This window comes from Coturnix japonica, chromosome 19, assembly GCF_001577835.2.
Source record: "Coturnix japonica isolate 7356 chromosome 19, Coturnix japonica 2.1, whole genome shotgun sequence".
In the NCBI taxonomy this organism is placed as follows: domain Eukaryota; kingdom Metazoa; phylum Chordata; class Aves; order Galliformes; family Phasianidae; genus Coturnix; species Coturnix japonica.
In genome coordinates this window covers 8,632,673-8,652,387 of record NC_029534.1, presented here as the reverse complement: position 1 = coordinate 8,652,387, position 19,715 = coordinate 8,632,673, and the positions used below count along the sequence as shown (strand labels likewise).

At 41.6% G+C, this 19,715-nt stretch overlaps 2 protein-coding genes across 9 annotated transcripts in view; both read right to left on the bottom strand.

Moving 5' to 3' along the window:
- PITPNM3 (PITPNM family member 3) overlaps positions 1–19,715 on the bottom strand; it is a 64,383-nt gene that overhangs the window by 25,741 nt on the left and 18,927 nt on the right. For 7 of the 8 annotated variants that reach the window (XM_015881115.2, XM_015881118.2, XM_015881117.2 and 4 more), the window contains 3 exons: positions 13,728–13,804; positions 10,273–10,508; positions 860–1,049 (listed from right to left, as the gene is read on the bottom strand). In XM_015881115.2, coding sequence (XP_015736601.1) covers positions 860–1,049; positions 10,273–10,508; positions 13,728–13,804 — 503 coding nt within the window. Of the gene's footprint in view, positions 1–859; positions 1,050–10,272; positions 10,509–11,055; positions 11,186–13,727; positions 13,805–19,715 lie in introns of all 8 variants that reach the window. The other variant, XM_015881119.2, reaches the window with a different exon arrangement.
- Positions 16,135–19,705, bottom strand: LOC116654245. Its single transcript, XM_032448407.1, has one exon. The coding sequence runs from the start codon at positions 17,027–17,029 to the stop codon at positions 16,325–16,327; it is 705 nt and encodes a 234-aa protein (XP_032304298.1). The 5' UTR covers positions 17,030–19,705; the 3' UTR covers positions 16,135–16,324.

Genomic DNA, 19,715 nt, shown 5'->3' with positions numbered 1-19,715 from the left:
TCTGTTTTCCCCCCTGTTGTGTAGACAGAAAGTCACTGTACTTTAGGGAAATGAATGTTTTCAGGTATCTAAAGGGCCCTATCAAAATAACATCAATAACTTACACAGAGTAGCAGTAACATATTTATTCTAAAGTAGGAAAGTACTATTTTTTCTAGTCTAGAGATGGAGAAGCAGGAATAATAATAACTGTGACGCATGTCAGCTGGAAGAATTCAATAGGTGACTTCCCTGAAGAGTGAACCATACTGGAAAAATTAGAGTATCCCAAAGCTACATGGGAAATCTATCTGCAAAAGAGTCAGCAACTGAGTGTTTATCTTCTGAGTTTCTATGCCATCAAATGCTTTATTACTACTTTGATGTAGGCAAAAAAGAAGTAACAGGTAAATTTTGGATTCTTTTTGCTGTCAGGGATGTGCTGATGACCCAACTCTTCAGCTATGGAAGGTNAGAAACATAGATTAGCGGTTGTTTTGGACTGACAGACTCGTCCACTGCTTAGTATAATACAATTTTAATGCACAATTAAGGCTCCTGTATACTATTAGAGTTCACAGCAATAATTACTAAGAGTTAAGGTGTCAAAAGGCTTGTGGGAGAAGGTATAGTATTTTCCACCAACTGAATAAATTGAGGTTAGATTCGGCACAGGATTCCAGAAGGGTCTTCCTCATGCAGATTACTGAGAGGGCATTTTGTTTAGGTAATCCCAAGCTAATGTTCAGGCATCTAATGTACAGTACTGTTCCCTCACACTCATAACTGAAAACCATGAATGCAAATCAGAAACAGCTTAACAAGAAACAGACTTGCTCCGAAGGAATTTTTATTTTATGTAAGAGAATAATAGCCCTACCTGCCCGTTAAAGCCAACTCCATCTGCAGATTTGAGAAAGTCATTGTAAACTTGGTTTGCTCTACTGATCACCATGGCAACTGCGTCCTGGTACTGAGGGGATGAAACAGCCAGCAAGGGCAAAGCAGCCAGTGGGATGTGGTCTTCACTGCTGCTGAGACAGCTTTCATCATAGCTGTAGGGATTTAGGCTAAAGTAGAACACGCTATTGTCAAGAAAAATGCAAAAGGCAGCACACAGCATTAGCACATGAATAGTTACTAACAGAAATAGGATGTGCTGTTGCAGTTCACTATGAAAGTACAAGGACCATCTGACCACAACACTCAACAGGTTAAACATCAACAAGGTTAAAAATCAAGGAGTTACTGCTTTATGGGACAAAGACAACCCTAAAAGGTATTCCTGAAATTAAATACACAAGGTGACATTTTTCCACCTTACTTTTACACATACCAGTAGACATAACTTAAGAGAATAAATTGATTATTCCTTTCAACCTTTTTCTTCCATATACTGACTTACTACATTAAAGAATGGGATTCAGAAACTAAAATGGAATGTTGTTTCCTAGAACAGCAGATAGATACACTGTTTAAAAGCATACAAAAACATTTTTCGAAATGTTCCATCCCCTCAGAAAGACAGAACAAAGTTGTACTACCTCCAAAATTATATGCAATTGTTTGCACAGTAAAATTCTGCAAAAAGGAGGTTTAATGGCTGAAAATGCACGCTTAGCATGGCAGTTTTATTTTAGTTTGGATGTGTGCTTTGCAAGCTTTTCAGTAAATGCCATTCATATCTTGACTGATTTTTACTGATGCATGGAGAAAATAATTCAGAGAGTCAAAGGTGCAGGCCATATAACTCAGTGCCAGATTCAGTAAGCTGACTGTCCTTCAGAGACTAAAATACAAGTCAGAAGTATTCTTGACAATTCAGCTCATCCAAAGTTCATCAAAAGCAAGCAACTTCAATATACTTACCAAGTGCTCAGCTTTGTACCTCCACTTAAATGTCTATGAAACCTACAGCACACACAACTCTTGGGATTTACATATAGCCAGTCCTTAGCCTGGTACATAAGGTTTTATTCAAATCAAGTGTTAAAGGGAGTCCTGAATTGTAGATGACTGCCAGATAACCAACTTCCAGTGATGCTTATCTTTCAAGATTGACTTTTTTGTTTCCTAAATGTGTTTTTTATTTATTCATTTTATTTTAACGTTTGCAATTATTATTCTCTAGTTTGACTTCTTCTGTAATCTAGGAGCTTCAGTATGAAGTGTGAATCGATGTACACTCATCAAATCAATCTATCAAAAGCCTAACTCTTGATCCAGTCAGTGACATCCAGCTGGAACAAGAAAATAAAAGTTAGAACTAGGGCCTATTTTGTCTTTAGCAGCAATGGTGGAAATAAGCTTCACAGAATATTACTCATATATTACAGATTCACACTAGTTGCATAAGCAGTGTCTTTCTGATATACAAGAGAGAAACGAAAGTGTGCCCCGGTGGCACAGTGGTTAAGGACGCCACTTTGCAACACCAGGGCCCAGGTTCGAATCCCCTGTGGCGCAAGTGGTAGAAGCCCCGCTCTGCTACACAGGGGGCTCAAATCCAGAGGGTTGGACTCAATGATCTCTAAGGTCCCTTCCAACCCGCACGAGACTATGATACTATGATGAAACCTAAAGTGATGGAAGTAGATGGGAGCAGACCAGATTAAACAGCCTGAAACATTTACTAGTTGGGAGTGATTTCTCCTTGAAAAATCCCTTTCTTTTAAGCCACTACTTGCAAGATAGGGAGGAAAACTACCTACATGTGTTCAGATTAAAAGTTCCAGTGGAATTTGTCTGAACTCAGACACTCAGCACACAGGCATAGCATATCACAAAACCTGTGTCAAAGCAAAGAGTTGCTCTACTTTGGCATGCACTATGCTGGCACATTCAGAAAACTGAGTATACACTTGAATCAAACAAGAAATCTTGTGCTGCTGCTTAATCTGGCTCACACTTGATAAAATATTTCAATAATTAAAAACACACTTCCTCCTCCACAGTTTGCTAAGCAGGATGTTTACCACAATTTTATGTTCCACAACTGCTTCTTGGAGTTTTGAATGTAAAAGCTGTTGAGTGAAGCTACAGCAATTTGAGACGGAACCACCTCTCTTTTTGTCAGCTCCAAACAGATAAACCACAGAAGCAGCTCTGTGCAAGAACATATAAAGATAATACCAATCATACGTCAGCACTAGGAATGATTCCACTGGACATTCAAACATTCAGCTTAGCTATTTTCAGTTTGGCTGAGTATAGTATAATGCAACAAGAGGGAATCAAAAAACAAAGAAAAAGCAGGAGGGAATCTGTTCATTTGGACTGCCAGCACACACTTCCTTTCTTCCACTCTACCAGCCCTCTGGGGCTCCTGATCTGGCTTCATAAATGTCCCATTCGAAGGGGGATCCTTCAAACACCTTTTGATGCATCAAATTTCTTTCTTCTGCTGGTTCACCTTCTTTGAAGGGTAGCTACTTGGACACACACTCATCCTTCTTTCCTGGCTGTTTCAGTGTATTCCCCCTCAATGTGAACACTGTCACAGCTTCCAGCAGTCTGGAACACTTAGTCACCCCTTCTTACTATATGCCTGTGTATGGGAAATCACAGCTTGAACCTCTGATTAATTAGCTGAGGCAAGTGTTGGGTCATCTGCGGGAGCACAGGTGATAGTAATCTAGCTGTGCTCCCGGGAGGGGTGGACTTCGACTCCACCTCCTCTGAGACCTCATTTAAGGGCTGGCCACCACTGAGGCAGTGTCTCTTGGAGACTGCTCCCTAGTGGAGACTGCCTCAGCTATCTGGTCATGGCATTGACATTGGTGAGTTTTCTTTACTAATAACCTTTGACTATTTATTACCATCTTGGTTAACATCTTCATATTAGCCACCTTTATATTTGGCGAGCCAGCCAGGAGCCTGTGGACACAGGAAAAGAGATGTCTTTCTTGTGGAATATGTTTAGCTGGTTCAAGAGGGAGAAGGCCACTCCTTTAGGAAAAATCCTTCCTGGGCAAATCCCAGGATTCATGGGGTCCCCATTTTTCCATTATTGAACAATGGGGTCCCTTATGGGTGGTGGACAACATGTCCCCATTTTGTTTAACTGAATATTTTCAAGGATTACATAAGGACATACTACTAGAGAAAGACAAATGGCTGTGTCTATAGTAGCCTGGCCCTTACTAACCGCTTTAAATCAGGCCGAAATGAGATCAAATGATATTGAGCATGAAAATCAATTATTAAAGGCTCTAATTGAAAAGCTAGAAAGCGAGCTCAGTTTATTAACGGGGAAAAATCCATCGTTTTTTTCACCAAATACCCAAATTAGTTATATTACAATGAATGATTAACAAGATCCTAAAAAAACAGACCATTCTAGTCACCCAGACCTGGGTAAAACTGGGAGTTGGGCGCCTCCCACCATGGGAGTATAAGGTATCCATTGCCCCAATTCCAGAGTATATATTGGGGACTGACATCTTGTGGGGCCTGGCTCTCCACACAACGGTGGGGGAGTTCCGGCTCTGACAGAGATGCATTAGTATCCAAGCAATACAAACAATACTGAGAGGCCATGCAAAACATGAGCCTATTTCTCTGCCAAAGCCAGGCCGGATTACTAATGTAAAACAATATAGACTCCTGGGTGGGCAGGACGAAATAACAAAAACGGTGCAGGAGTTAGAGAGAGTGGGTATTATAAGGCCTGCACATAGCCCATACAACTCCCCAATATGGCCAGTATGAAAGCCGGATGGAACATGGAGAATGACAGTAGATTATTAGAGAATTGAATAAGGTCACGCCGCCCATTCATGCGGCCGTACCCAATATTGCCTCCCTAATGGACACACTAAGCAGAGAAATTAAAACATACCACTGTGTCCTGGATTTAGCAAATGTGTTCTTCAGTATTCCAGTCAATGAAGAATCACAAGACCAGTTTGCATTTACATGGGAGGGCAGGCAGTGGACTTTCCAGGTCCTACTGCAAGGGTATGTGCATTCTCCCACCTATTGTCATAATTTAGTGGCGCATGACCTGGCTAATTGGGAAAAGCCAGATAATGTCAATTTATATCATTATATTGACGACCTCCTGTTAACATCTGACTCATTAGAGGCGGTAGGACAAGCAGCAGATTTGTTGACAACTTACCTGCAGAAAAGAGGGTGGGCTATAAACCCACAGAAGGTGTAAGTTCCAGGGTTATCTGTGAAATTCCTGGGAGTAGTTTGGTCGGGGAAAACCAAAGTACTACCCAGTGCGGTAGTAGATAAGGTTCAGGCATTTCCAGTCCCTATGACATCTAAGCAGCTGCAAGAATTCCTAGGTATATTGGAGTATTGGCGCTCCTTTATACCTCATTTGGTGCAGCTATTGAGGCCACTGTACAGACTCACTAAGAAGGGGTCAATCATGGGATTGGGGGAAGGTAGAACAGGATGCTTTTCAACAGGCAAAACTGGCAGTTAAACAAGCTCAGGCACTGGGTATATTTGATCCTACCCTCCCAGCCGAATTAGATGTTCATGTTACCCAGGATGGTTTTGGCTGGGGCCTGTGGCAATGCCAGAGTTCTGTTCGAACCCCCACTGGATTCTGGTCTCAGGTTTGGCATGGAGCAGAGTGAAGATATAGCATGATTGAGAAACAGTTATTGGCTGCCTATTCAGCGTTGCAAGCAGTAGAGCCAATAACACAGACGGCAAAAGTCATAGTAAAAGCTACATTACCAGACCAGGGGTGGGTAAGGGATTTGACCCACCTTCCTAAGACAGGGGTGGCCCAAGCACAAATGGTAGCACGATGGGTCACCTATCTGAGCCAGAGAAGTAGTCTGTCTTCATCTCCACTTGAAGAACTACAGAAAATCCTAGGGCCAGTGACATATCACAGTGGTGCACCAAAAGAACCAAAAACCAAAAGAAAAGTGGTTGCTCCACCAGAGAAGAGTCTTGTTCATGAATGAAGACATCCTATTCCTGAAGATGCCTGGTATACGGATGGATCGAGCAAAGGCAACCTGAGTAAGTGGTGAGCGATAGCATACCATCCCTCTACTGAGACAATCTGGTTTGATGAGGGGGATGGTCAGAGCAGCCAATGGGCAGAATTGAGAGCTGTGTGGATGGTTATAAATAAGAACCTGGTGACAGTGTCCTGAACATCTGTAAAGGTAGTTGGGCTGTGTATTGGGGGTTCACTCCTTGGATTACACAGTGGGCTACTCAGGAATGGACTATCCACACTCGACCGATTTGGGGTAAAGACATGTGGTTAGACATATGGAATGCAGTCAAACGCAGGACAGTACGTGTCTACCATGTCTCTGGTCATCAACCCCTGCAGTCACCAGGAAACGATGAAGCTGACACACTGGCCTGAATCCAATGGATTGAGAACTCACAATCCGAAAATATTGCCCATTGGTTACATCAGAAACTACGACATGCTGGACAAAAGATAATGTGGGCAGCCACTAAAGCATGGGGGCTGCCTGTACAACTATCTGATATCGTCCAAGCATGTCAGGATTGCAACGCTTGCTCAAAGATGAGACCAATACTGTTGCCTGAAACAACATCGCACATTGCTAGAGGATACAGTCCTCTTCAAAGATGGCAGGATGATTACATTGGGGCCCTCCCTCGATCTGAGGGGGTGAGATATGCCCTGACCTGCGTCAACACCGTATGTGGACTGCTGCAAGCCTATCCAGTGCCAAAAGCAAATCAGGCGTATATCATCAAGGCACTTACTAAATTGATGTCTACCTATGGGACACCTCAAGTTATCAAGAGTGACCAAGGGACTCATTTGCAATGATACAGCGCTGGGCAGAAGAAAACAACATTGAATGGTGATTCCACCTACCATATAATCCAACAGGGGCAGGCATTATTGAATGTTACAATGGTATCCTCAAGACTGCCCTGAAGACAGACTCCCAGACCCTGCAGGAGTGGACAAAAAGACTATACAAAACCCTGCGGGACCTGAATGAAAGACCTCGAGATGGCAGACCCAGTACCCTAAAAATGATGCAGACTATATGGGCCTCCCCTCTTAGGATCCAAATTACGGGTACTGATAATCAGGTAAAACCGCAGGTTGGTAATGAAAATAATCTTCTGCTCCCTGCCCCTGAGAATCTAGAACCAGGAATCCATAAGATAAATTGGCCCTGGAAGGTACAGGTAGGACTCAAGTGGTGTGGCCTACTTGCACCTTGGGGGAGATTATTGGAGGTGGAAGGTTCAGTAACCCCCTCTGTGATAGGTACATGGCCTACTCACATTGTGGTCAATACTCCGATCTTCATTGCTAAAGGGACACCTATCATGTCCTTATGGCAAATTAAGACTCCTCCTCTGGTGCCAGATATAGTTATACAGCCACAGATATCTGGCCAGAGGGTATGGTATCGGCAGCCGGGGCATAATCCGGTACAAGCAGAAGTATTGACCCAAGATAAGAATACGGCCTGTATCTTGCCTTGGAGGGTGGACCTTCCCCTCCTAGTACCCTTGAAACATTTGTATTACTCTCCCTAAAACTCTAAGCCTCTAGGACCATTGCAGGACGATTCGTTTGGACTGATGAAATGCAGATAGTCTTGCACCTTAAGATGGCTTGTCTCCAGTAACATCTATCAAGCACTGGCCCAGGGAAGATTTTGAACACCCATCAAATCATCACTCAAATTATATCAACATTTATGGCGACGGGAAAATTGTATCAGTGTCACGTTGGGTCTCTGAAATAGGGAAAACTCACCCAATCATTGGTTCACACTGTGAAGGGGTGGAGTGTATGGGAAATCACAGCTTGAACCTCTGATTAATCAGCTGAGGCAAGTGTTGGGTCAGCTGCAGGAGCACAGGTGAAAGTAATCTAGCTGTGCTCCCGGAAGGGGTGGACTTCGACTCCACCTCTTCTGAGACCTCATTTAAGGGCTGACCACCACTGAGGCAGCATCTCTTGGAGATCGCTCCCCAGTGGAGACTGCCTCAGCTATCCGGTCAAGGCATTGACATTGGTGAGTTTTCTTTACTAATAACCTTTGACTATTTATTACCATCTTGGTCAACATCTTTATATTAGCCACCTTTACAGCCTGTCACAGCTTTGAGTCCAGCTGGTATTTCAGAACTTTAACGTATGCCCTAATTCCTCCAATTTCACTGCTGTCACCTAGATAGCAGGCATCACTGTTCCCACATCTTAAGGTCCCAAATGTGTTTTTAAAAAACTCCTCTCCTGTGAGGTTCTCTGTTCCACAATAAATTCAAACATAACCTCAGGTGTTATACTGCAACAAAGGCCAGAATGAGACCATCACTTGAAGGAAATCTCAGGAAAAAAAAAACCACAAAAAACAATAGAAGTTTCTCTCTGCTTAGGAAAAGAATAAATCAAGCAATCTGAATCTTTCTTCCCCATCACCACAGAATAGCTCTTGGTTTACACTTGCAGAAGAGCTGAATCAGGCCCAAGAGCATATTTCCTTCTCCTTTCTCAGGCAGAAAAGGTTAGTACACATCTGTTTAAAATATTTATATAAAGGAAAATGTTACTAAGGAAATAAATGTTACCTTGAAAAGGTTCTCTCATTTAAGGAGTGAATTTCAGGACTAAAAAAGTGGGCACAGGCAAATAGCCCATTGGAAAATTCAATTTGGTATTTTAAATTCACTTCACTAAAAATCACAGAAATAAATAAAAACAGTGAAGAGATTTTTAATATTTTACTCTTGATGTTACAGAATATTCTGTATAAGCTCAGCTAAAATACTGCTTGTACTAGTACCAGAATCACAGCACAATCAGAGCTATTGCTACCCAAACTGATAAAATATTATTGATTACCAGTGTGAGAAGGCAGAAGACAGTTATAACATCACTCAGAGGAAAACCTGCTCAGGAAATAAGGCTTTCAAGTGTTTAGTGTGCAGGTAATGATGCATGGAAAATTTCTTACAATGGGGAAAAGAAGTAAAATTAAGCTGGTTACTCTATTGCTGCTATGACTCTCCTTTCATCATAAACCTTATAAATGTAACAGCCTTTAAACATGCAGGCTAAGATCAGCTGCTGTCCCATGGTGTTAACAACCTGACAAAGAGAAACATCTTAACCGTGGTACTCTCTTATTCCCACATCCCTTAAGTTTTCCTCATGTATCCTAGGCTAGAGATACAATTCAAAGACAGCATAAATATTTCTATTTCTTCCTCAGGCTTTGTGCTAGGCTTTTGGTTAATGACTGAAAGAAAATCTCCTTGTACCATTTTAACCTTACATCTCTTCAACAAAATTAAGAAGCGAGGCACTGATAGACCAGTTTCCTCTTTTGAGAACATGCAAGAAATGTACTGCAGTCTAAGGAATACTACCCTTATTCCCTGAAGTCCATGTCAAGATTATACCTAAAAAATCATACCTCTCCCGGAGCTGCTGCTACATGTCATTTTTTAATTCTCACAGCATTGTCGTAACAAGTGCATATCTGAAATTTTTACTAGCATACATGTAACAACTGTTAAAATTAACAGCAATAACAGTTTTTCAACATACCAGCACCTTTCATACAAGCACGTAGAGGGTCTTCAAAACACATTACTGACGTACAATTAAAAGTAATGTTCTTGCTCCAAGCACAGTAAATACCAAACTAAGCAGGTCTCTATATGCAGCTGCTAATTATCCTTTCTCTGAAAGTACATTCAGAATTTCATACTGACTTGTTTTGTATTGAAATATTACCACAGCATACTACAAAACAGCTATTAACAATAGAGCTGACTTGCTACCAAGAATATGATCTGATGAACAACCTCTTTGGTTTCTTCAGCCCAGAGAAGAGGAGGCTGAGGGGGGCCCTCATAGCAGCCTGCAGCTCCTCATAGGAGAGTGGAGAGGCAGGCACTGACCTCTGGGGACAACAACAGGGCCCAAGAGAAAGAATGGAGTTCTGTCAGGCAGGGGTTGGTAAAAGGTTCTGCACTAGAGGGTGGTGGGCTCCCCAGGGCAACAGGCATGGCCTCAAGCTGCCAGAACTTTAGAAGCATGTGGATACTGCTCTCAGACATAACCAAATCCTAGATGTATTGTGAACTGAAGCCTTCGATAGCCAAAGGCTATCTTTTCTTACAGATGCATCCTCTGTAACTCATTCAAGAGTATACTGCCTTCTTAATGGCAACAAATGAACACCACAAAACTGTAAGACTTCAGAAAGTAGCTCCTATTGGGAACAACATGTCATAAAAAGCCTTTCAAAACCATGCTGCATAGCCAAATAATATAAAGCAAAATCTGCTTACCTGGAAACAAGAGAGAAGGCTGCTGAACAGATTGCTGGGCAGGGAACAAGCCTGATTAAGATGTGGCCCAAAGCAGCAGGGAAATGGGCTTGGGTCACCTTCTCAAAGACAGAACTGAAGGTGTTGATGTCTGCCAGCTTGCTACTATGATCCTCTCCCCCAGTGTCTAAGATGTTCCCTCCATGTAGGATCAGAATTAGCACACGAGTTTTGCATTTCTGGTGTTGAACTACTTCCTATGAGAAAAACAGGAAATAAGAAAGAAGGAAGCCTTTTTACAAAAAGTGTTGGTATATTCAGTGTAAATGTTCACAAGCACTGATTTCTTTTTTTCCTCATTCCCACTGCAATCATTTGTGTTACCTGCCTTTGGGAAAGGATGGGGGATGTTGTTTAATTCAAGTATGTCTCGATCAGCTGGAGCAGACTAAGCTCTGCCATAAAACCCTTACAGCTCAGATTTAGGCATTAGACTAACAAAAATTTTCAACAGTTTTGTACACATCAAAAGCTATTGGAAACATATTCACACTGGAGAAGACATCAAACATTCACAGACAGCCTAAGTAGGTGTCTAGGTATTGTGAACTGGGATGCTACAATTTTGGAGAAGTTTATCTCAAATAATCATGGGATCTGAGAAGAAAAACAAATGAGAACATTTCTGGTTATTTTTATTTCTGTCAATAAAAGCATTGAGCAAAAAAAAGGTGATAGAGTTTTGACAACAGTAGCCTCCTGAAATTGACAAAATATTAAACTGAAAAAGTGGGGTTAACTTACCCAGACATTTACTGAAAGAGTAAATATTGTACTGGAGATGACAGCCATAAATCTCATAATTAAGTTTATGAGAACGTGAATGCATGCATACAAAGACAACAATCTACCATGGAAGGTGAAGTGATGTGGTCTGCAGAAAAAACAAGATGTTATCTACTTGAAACTGGAACAAGCTTTTGCACGTTTCACAGGTGCACTTTTATTTTCCCCTTCTATAGACTCTATGAGTCATATTCACTCAAACAATGACTTACTAATACATTAAAAGATCGGGAAAATTAGGTGATGTACTGAGAAAGCATTTGAAATATAACAAGACATTATACTGTGAAATAAAATCCATTTATGTCCAGCAAGGTCTTTTAAATTAATTTATTTTATATTCTACCACAATCTGATCATAATCTAATTAGATATGTCTGCATCTTTATCTGCCATACTCAAATGATGTCTCTTCTCTTTTTCATTCCTTTACCAGTTTATCTAAACTGCAAGATATTTAAGGCAAAAATTGGTTAGACTCATGTGTTTACACAGCGCCTTCTAAAAAATATATATATAATTCATATATATATATATATAAATTGTGGCATGTTTGAATATATATATATATACTATATATATATATTCCTGAGGGATATATATAGTGTACGTGTGTATATATGTATATACACACACACATATAGTGTGTGTGTGTATGTGTGTGCGTATATATACATATACATACATACATACATACATACATATGTGTGTGTGTGTGTGTGTATATACATATATATCCCTCAGGAATTCAACTCCAGCATGGTATTATGTTTTTGTGAAGAAACTGACCAATATTATGATGACAGTTCTGGGCTCTCCAGCTCAAGACAGACATGAAGATATGGAAGTGCTAGTGAGAGACCAGCACAGGGCAGCAAAGAAGGTTGGGGCCTGGAGCACCTTTCTTACCAGAAAAGACTGGGAGCTCTGGGGCTGTTCAGCCAAGAATCGAGAAGGCTGAGAGGTGATCTGATCAATGTTTATCAGTATCGAAAAGCCAGAGATCAGAAGGGAAAAACTAACAAAGAATAATTGCAAAAACATACACTTCAGCCTGTAGTTTAGGAGGATGCACAGCAGGTGAAGGGAGGGGGAGGCACATGTTGGGGTGGAAACACTGACATAGACAAGGAAAAAAGATGTCATTCAGTATGTAGAACAGTGACACAGAAATGGTTGAAAGAGAGAACTATAAATTGTTCCACACAACCATTACCTTTGTTTAGCCTGCAGTTTTTAGTCTCCAATAACGTTACTCATTTTAAGTCTCACATTCATCTCCTGAAGGCATGTTTTCTGCCTTCTAAGTTTTGGATATGCATGTACACAGAATGAATGTTTTTAAGGCTCCATCTTTCCCTGCTCTAATATACAAATTCTGTCTCCATTTATTCCCAATCCAGTTATTCACAGAATAACTTAATTCCCTTTAAAAAGCTTTAAAAAGAGGTTTTTTTTGGCTTTTTCCAAAGCCAATGCCAGTTTGTAAATAAGTAATGCTGCTGAAAGGTTGATGTAACCAAAAGCTTCAAAACAGAAAAATTCAGGTAGGTAGTATTGATCAAGTCACTGTACAAGAAGTGTCTCAGCATAACTGCATTTAACAGGTATCCTTCACAGAAGGAATTAAAAGGAATAAAAATAATGTGCCTTTAAGGAATAGCCCAGGCATGTCTAAGGAAAGAGGCTCAAGGACTAAACTTATTCTGGTGCAACTTGAGGCCATTTCCCCTCATCCTGTCACCTGTCACCAGTGAGGAGAGACCAGCCCCTGCTACTCACTGTGAAGCAGCTACCTATGACTTTGGAATTATGATGTCTAAATTCAGCTTGCAAATAATATTAGCCTATGCATTTGAATTAAACCTGTAGAGAAGGGTCTGGGGGTCCTGGTAGATGAAAAGTTTAGTTTAAGATGAAAAGTTTAAGTTAAGGTTGGATATCGGGAAAAACTTCTTTACAGAAAGGGTTGTTAAGCACTGGAATAGGCTCCCCAGGGGGGTGGTTGAGTCACCATCCCCAGATGTGTTTAAGAACGATTTGGCTGTGGTGCTCAGGGACAGAATTTAGGGGCGGGGGTTGTTAGAGTTAGGGTAGTATGGTTAGGTTGTGGTTGGACTTGATGATCCTGCGAGTCTTTTCCAACCTGAGCAATTCTATTCTATTCAAGGACTAATTCAAAGAGCATCTGAAGTGAAAGACTAACATAATTTCCAGGGAGCTCTAGGACTGGGATTCCTCGAAAACAGAAAAGGAGGCATCTGTTTCCTGTTTTCTTTGGTTAACTGGAAGGACTAGAACTACTTTAGATTCTTTGCATCTTCTAAAGTAATTATTATGTTACTATAAATTTCATGACTGCTGCTGAACCTTCTCAAAATATGTGTTTGCATTGAAGCACTATGCAGATGTAACTATTTTTCGAGAGAGATAGGGTCATATTTCCACCCAAATTCATTATGCAATATTTTAAAAACTTGTTTTGATTTTCTGTGATTTCATGGGCACTTACTGAACAAGAAGAAACACTAAGCCATCAAAGAGGCTTACAATTCCATAATGCAATATGACAGTATTTCCACATTTCTGAACCCAGAAAATCGGCACAGTCTGTTTTGAGAAACACTCACCTCGTTGTCTTCATGTATTTCAATACTGCCTTGTGCAGGTAACCTTTGTTTTCTTAAAGAGTCATGATATAATTCACCTGAAAGGAAGTGAGACATAACCGACTGTATAAATACTTGGGTACTTCACAAACACCTTTCACAGACATCTGTGGAGTTAACATACAGTTATAGTTTCAAGACAGAAAGATTCATATTCTGTGGACAATCAGAACCATAGACAAAGTTTCTTTGCAGTTCTGTGTTATACAGAGTCCGCTATTCCTAACAGCAACATTTGTAACAAAATTCAAGTCCTTATGCAAAGGTATACTGTACCAGCATCTGCGCTGTTTGTCATCTGTGCCTTTCTGGAACAGGCTGAAAAGATGAAGAGTATTACCTTGTCTAAACACAACTACTATGAGGTAATGAGAAGGAAGAGAGTCTAAAAAAAAAGTTCATTATGAGAACTATGGCATGGTAAAACTACAGTGTTGTTTCTCTGTTGTTGTTGTTTAGAAGTAAACAATTACAAACTAGAAGTGCTAGGTTGTCTAAAGATTATACCTTTTTATTCCTATATGTCAGTGGAATTTACACAGTAATTAAATATTGCAATATTTCGCTAAAGGGCAATTACTTCAACTGAAGTTAGAGGGTTAGTTCTTTGAGAGGTTAACCCTTCTATATAGACAGTGTTGACATCCCAAATAAATGAGAATCCTCCCATCTCCTCTGAACGCGTTCCAGGGCCTCAATGTGGGCCACTCGGGCACACTGTCAGCTCAGCATCAATCAATACCCACAGGTCCGTTTCCTCTACGCAGTCTTCCAGCCACTCTGCCCCAAGCCTGTAGCGTCACCCGGGGCTGTTGTAGCCAAAGTGCAGGACCTGGCATTTGGTCTTGTTGAACCTCATCCCATTGGCTTCAGCCCAACTCTCCAGCCTATCCAGATTCCTCTGCAGGGCCTCGCTACCCCCAGGCAGACCCCACACTCCCAGCCAATTTGGTGTCATCTGTGAACTTACTGAGGGTGCACTCAATGCCCTTATCCAGGTCATCAATAAAGATATTGAAGAGGACAGGCCCCAGCACCGACCCCTGGGAAACATCACTCGTGACCGGTTGCCAGCTGGATTGAGCTCCATTCACCACCACTCTCTGAGCCCGGCCCTCCAGCCAGCTCCTTACCCAGCCAAGAGGGTACCAGTCCAAGCCACGGGCTGCCAGCTTCTGCAGGAGAATACTGTGGGAGACAGTGTTAAAGGCTTTGCTGAAGCCTAGGTAGACCACATCAACAGCCTTTCTCTCACCCACCAGACGGGTCACTAGATCATACAAGGAGATCAGGTTGGTCAAACAGGACCTGCCCTTCATAAACCCATGCTGGCTAGGCCTAATCCCCCAGTCATCCCACACATGCTGCATGATCTCCCTCAAGACAATCTGCTCCATAACCTTCCCTGGCACTGAGGTCAGGCTAACAGGCCTGTAGTTCCCCAGATCCTCCTTACAACCTTTCTTGTAAATGGGAGTCACATTAGCAAGCCTCCAGCCTTCTGGGTCCTCACCAGTAAACAAGGAGTGCTGATAGATGATGGAAAGCAGCTCGGCTGTCACCTCTGCCAGTTCCCTCAGCACTCTGGGGTGGATATCATCCAGCCCCATGGACTTGTGGCAGTCCAGCTAGAGTAGTAAGTCTCTGACTGTTTCTTCCAGAATCACAGGGGAGTTAGTCTGCTCCCCAGCCGAGACTACCAGGTCAGAGTGAGGGGTACCCTGAGGATAACTGGTCTGACTTTTAAAGACAGAAGTAAAGAAGGCATTCAGAACCTCCGCCTTTTCCTTATCCTCAGTGGTCACACTCCCAGCCTCATCCAGCAAAGAATGAATATTCTCCTTTGTCCTCCTCTTACTGTTAATCAATTTATAAAAGAGTTTCTTGTTCCTTTTCACCCCAGCAGCCAGGTTAAATTCAAGCTGGGCTTTTGCCTTTCTTATCTCCCCTCTTGTCACGGAATTCCCTCTAGAGATCACTCTGTGACAGTGGGAACAAATACAGGGGGGCAGGAACAAAAGTGCCTCCCTTCTCTAGCAGCACGGTGCGGCACGGGGCCTGACCACGTGCACTTCGGGAGAGGGAAAGGGAATGGAGATTGCAATTGGGTCTAAAAATAATAAAGGAGAAAAAAAAAGTGATCTGAGAATGAATGGCAGTTTAATAACCTAATAACGCTAAACAACAACAAGAGAGTTTCAACAAAGAGAATACCAAGTCCCCAATCTCACCAATGGAGCTGTGGAAGGCGGGAAGCTCCGACCACGTTGACTCCTCGCAGGGAGCCGGGCCAGCAATCCCGTCCCCTTCCCCACTTCCCCTGCGGTGCCGCTCCCCACATGCCCATTTAAGGCAGTCCACAGAAAAAACTTGTCCCCTTAACTCCCATTATTCCGCATGGTGTTCTGATGTGGAATACCAACACCAACCAAATTACAAAACCATAACACCTCTATACGTCTTAACAGCTTGTTTGTATTCATTCTGAATTGCTCATCCCTCCTTCCACAGGTGGTAGATTCCCTTTTTCTCCCAGAGCCTCAAGAATAGCTCCTTATTCATCTACGCCAGTCTTCTTCCTCCTGGCTCATTTTACAGCTTAGAGGGACCACCTGCTCCCGCTCCCTTAAGACTTCCTTCTTGAAGAGCAACCAGCCATCTTGGACCCCTTTACTCGCTAAGACTGAATGCCAGGGGACTCCCCCTACTAGTCTCTTGAACAATTCAAAGTCCACCCTCCAGAAGTCCAAGGTAGCAGTTTTGCTATTCCCCCTCCAGGCTCCACCAAGAATCGAGAAATCTACCATTTCATGGTCACTCTGTCCAAGACAGCCCCCAACCTTCACATCTCCCACCAGACCTTCCCTGCTTGCAAACAGCAGGTCCAGCGGGGCAGCTCCTCTTGTGGGCTCTCTCACCTGCTGCATCAGGAAACTGTCCTCTATGCACTCCAGAAACCTCCTAGACTGCTTCTTCTGCGCTGTGCTGTACTCCCAGCATATGTCAGGGAAGTTGAAGTCCCCCATGAGGACAAGGGCTGGCGACCGTGCAGCTTGTGCCAGCTGCTTATAGAATACCTCATCTGTCTCTTCATCCTGGTTTGGTGGTCTATAACAGACGCCCACCAGGATGTCTGCCTTGTCAGCCCTTCCTCTGATCTTTACCCATAGGGATTCAACCTTATTGTCCCCAGTCACAATCTCAGTAGCATGAAAGCATTCCCTAACATAGAGAGCCACACCACCATCCCTCCTTCCTTGCATATCCCTCCTGAAGAGTTTGTACGCCTCTCTCCTAATCCCAGTACTACTTCCCCAGGCTGATCTCTAGCAGGCCTGGCTTTATCCCCTTCCCCCTTCCTATCTAGTTTAAAGCTCTCTCTATATTTATCCTCAAGAGAGTACTTAAGAAATCCAGGAGTCATCAAATACTCAGAAATCTTCACTGCTACCTTTCTCTTCAGCACAACACACTAGGCAAAATGCTTTCTGGAATTATTTATACCCTGTTCCTTTGAAAATCCTATTCTAAAAATACATCTTTAGAAAGCAGAGAGAGTGGTTTGCTTTTTCCTTAATGCACTTGATACCAAGATTGAATGATAGTTTGCTCCTGGTGTCACATGCAAAAAAAAACAAACACAAACAAACAAAAAAACAAAACAAAACAAAAAAAACCCCACATCATAGATAACTGGATGTAAAATTCCAGGGATTGTGATATACTGGGCTTCTTTCAAAGAAGCGTGTGTGTGTGTGTGTCAGGGGATCAATACATGCCTTTATTTCACATTTCAGGTTTGCTAATTGTACAGTTTGGAAGATAACCAGATTTGGGGCCTAGGTTCAGCTCTACTGTTTAGGTTAAATACCAGACAATCAAGTAACTGGGGATCTCCTCTATAATGAGGAAAATATAATGAATAAGACTACTCAACAGCTAAAGCTCTGTCCAAGACAGGAACACACATCAAGACATACTACAGAAAAACATTGAAATCTCATTAGGCAACAAAACAAACTGATCAGAGATTACATATCTTATTATTTATTGGAAGGGCTTTAATGAGGTAAAATACTAATAAAGCATGGCTGGACCAAACCTCTCTGTTCATGTTACCAATATTTTACAGATTTTTCCAGTAGACTCGATTCATATTGTCATTAGACCAAATTATGCTAATTGTGCCATTATGTGAATTACAGTAGGGGAAAAAAATTGTATTCAAATCCTTCAGTAAGAAAAACAGTAGGCTGTAACAGATTACATTCTAACACCCAGTAATATTGTCAGGAAAGGTCAGGATGAAATAAGAAAAGAAAAAAATTAAGAAGTAATTATTAAACTTGCAAATTTACCAGCTAGAAAGACTCCACAGCTTCTCAAAATCTGGCACAAGAAGACACTGGAACAGGAGAACAACCTGATTTTGGTTTCAACCCGATCCTTCAGGACAGTCAGCTCTTATACAGGCTTCCCAAAAAAAAAAACTAATCAACAGTGGGCAGGCAGTCGTAGTGGCTAGTTCCCATTGCCATTCTTACATTCCAGTTTTCAAAAGCAAACAAGTCCTCAAATATACTGGGAACCTGGGAAAACCCAGCCTTTCTATTGTGTTTTTTCTGGGAACATAACTATTGAAAACCTAGATCTAGGTACATTACAGCTGCTGGGCCATCCTACACAGTTCTGGCTCATATTACTGAGTAGAATGAATTCTTCATGCTACTGAGTGAATGTGTCCCAATGACATTCCCTGGTTTCCTGTGGGCTAGAAGTAGGAATGAAAAGTCCTCGTCTTTTTCTAAATGCTTTCTTGACCCAGCCAGCATGCCAGGTTGTAAGGTCACAATCAATTATCCTGCTAGGATCCAAAGACCTTCCTCTAAAAGTTCAAATAATCTTGCCTCTACAGACATAAGTATTCTTTTTGGGAGATAGTCTGAGACTGAAATTAACTCACTTAGCACAAAACTTAACACCTTCCACTCCCACTGCAAAACACTTTTGCTGTGAAGAAACAGACTTGAAGTTATAGCAGCAACAATTTAAACAAAGAAAAAAAAAACACCAAAACAACAACAACAAAAAAACACACCAGCAAAGATCGAGAAATAAAACCATTGAATCACAATACTACCTTGCACATAGGACTCCACAGAGTACAAAAAGAAAAGTGAAAGCACTGCATATGACAAATTTAATCTAGAACATATTACTATACTCCTAAAGGTAACCCACTTTAGGACAAACTAATGAAAGAATTAAACAATGATCTGCCAGCTAAGACATAAAAGCTCAGTTCAAATTTGTACCTTAGCATGTGCTTCTTCTATATCATATATTATCACATTTCTCTATGCCCTTTTTTTAGCTACGCAGGTGGACTCTAGAGAACAGCTGTATTACAGGGTTAGGCAGGTAATCTATCACTGAATTTCTGGATCTGCAGGATTAGCATAAGAACAAGCTTAATGCAAAGGAGAAAAAACAATAACAAAAAAATCTGGTCATGTGTTTTCCCTGTGGGAACTCCATTTAGCATTTTACAGTAATGCTTCACAGTGCTCAAAATGCCCTCATTTCCTGCTTCAACTAGCTACATACTACATTACTGCGCTGTTTTGCCCTTCTTGCTAAAACAATAAAAAAAAATAAAAAAATAAAATAAAAAAAAATTAAATGGAATAAACCAGGTTAAACAGAGCATACAGTCTAATACAGCATAATGCACTATTTAATGTACTAGCTCTTACAGGCACTTCTGGGGTACATCTTCATAAACCTCAGTAACAATAAATAAACTAAGCAAACACAGCCTTTGCTCTTTCATACTTCTTCTCAAAGTCACTTTTGAGGAGAGCATGGTAACACTTGCGCTGATCAACACACTATCTCTAGCTGTTGCACAGCACTGAATATAAAGAAAAAAGAAATTAACTTCAGACT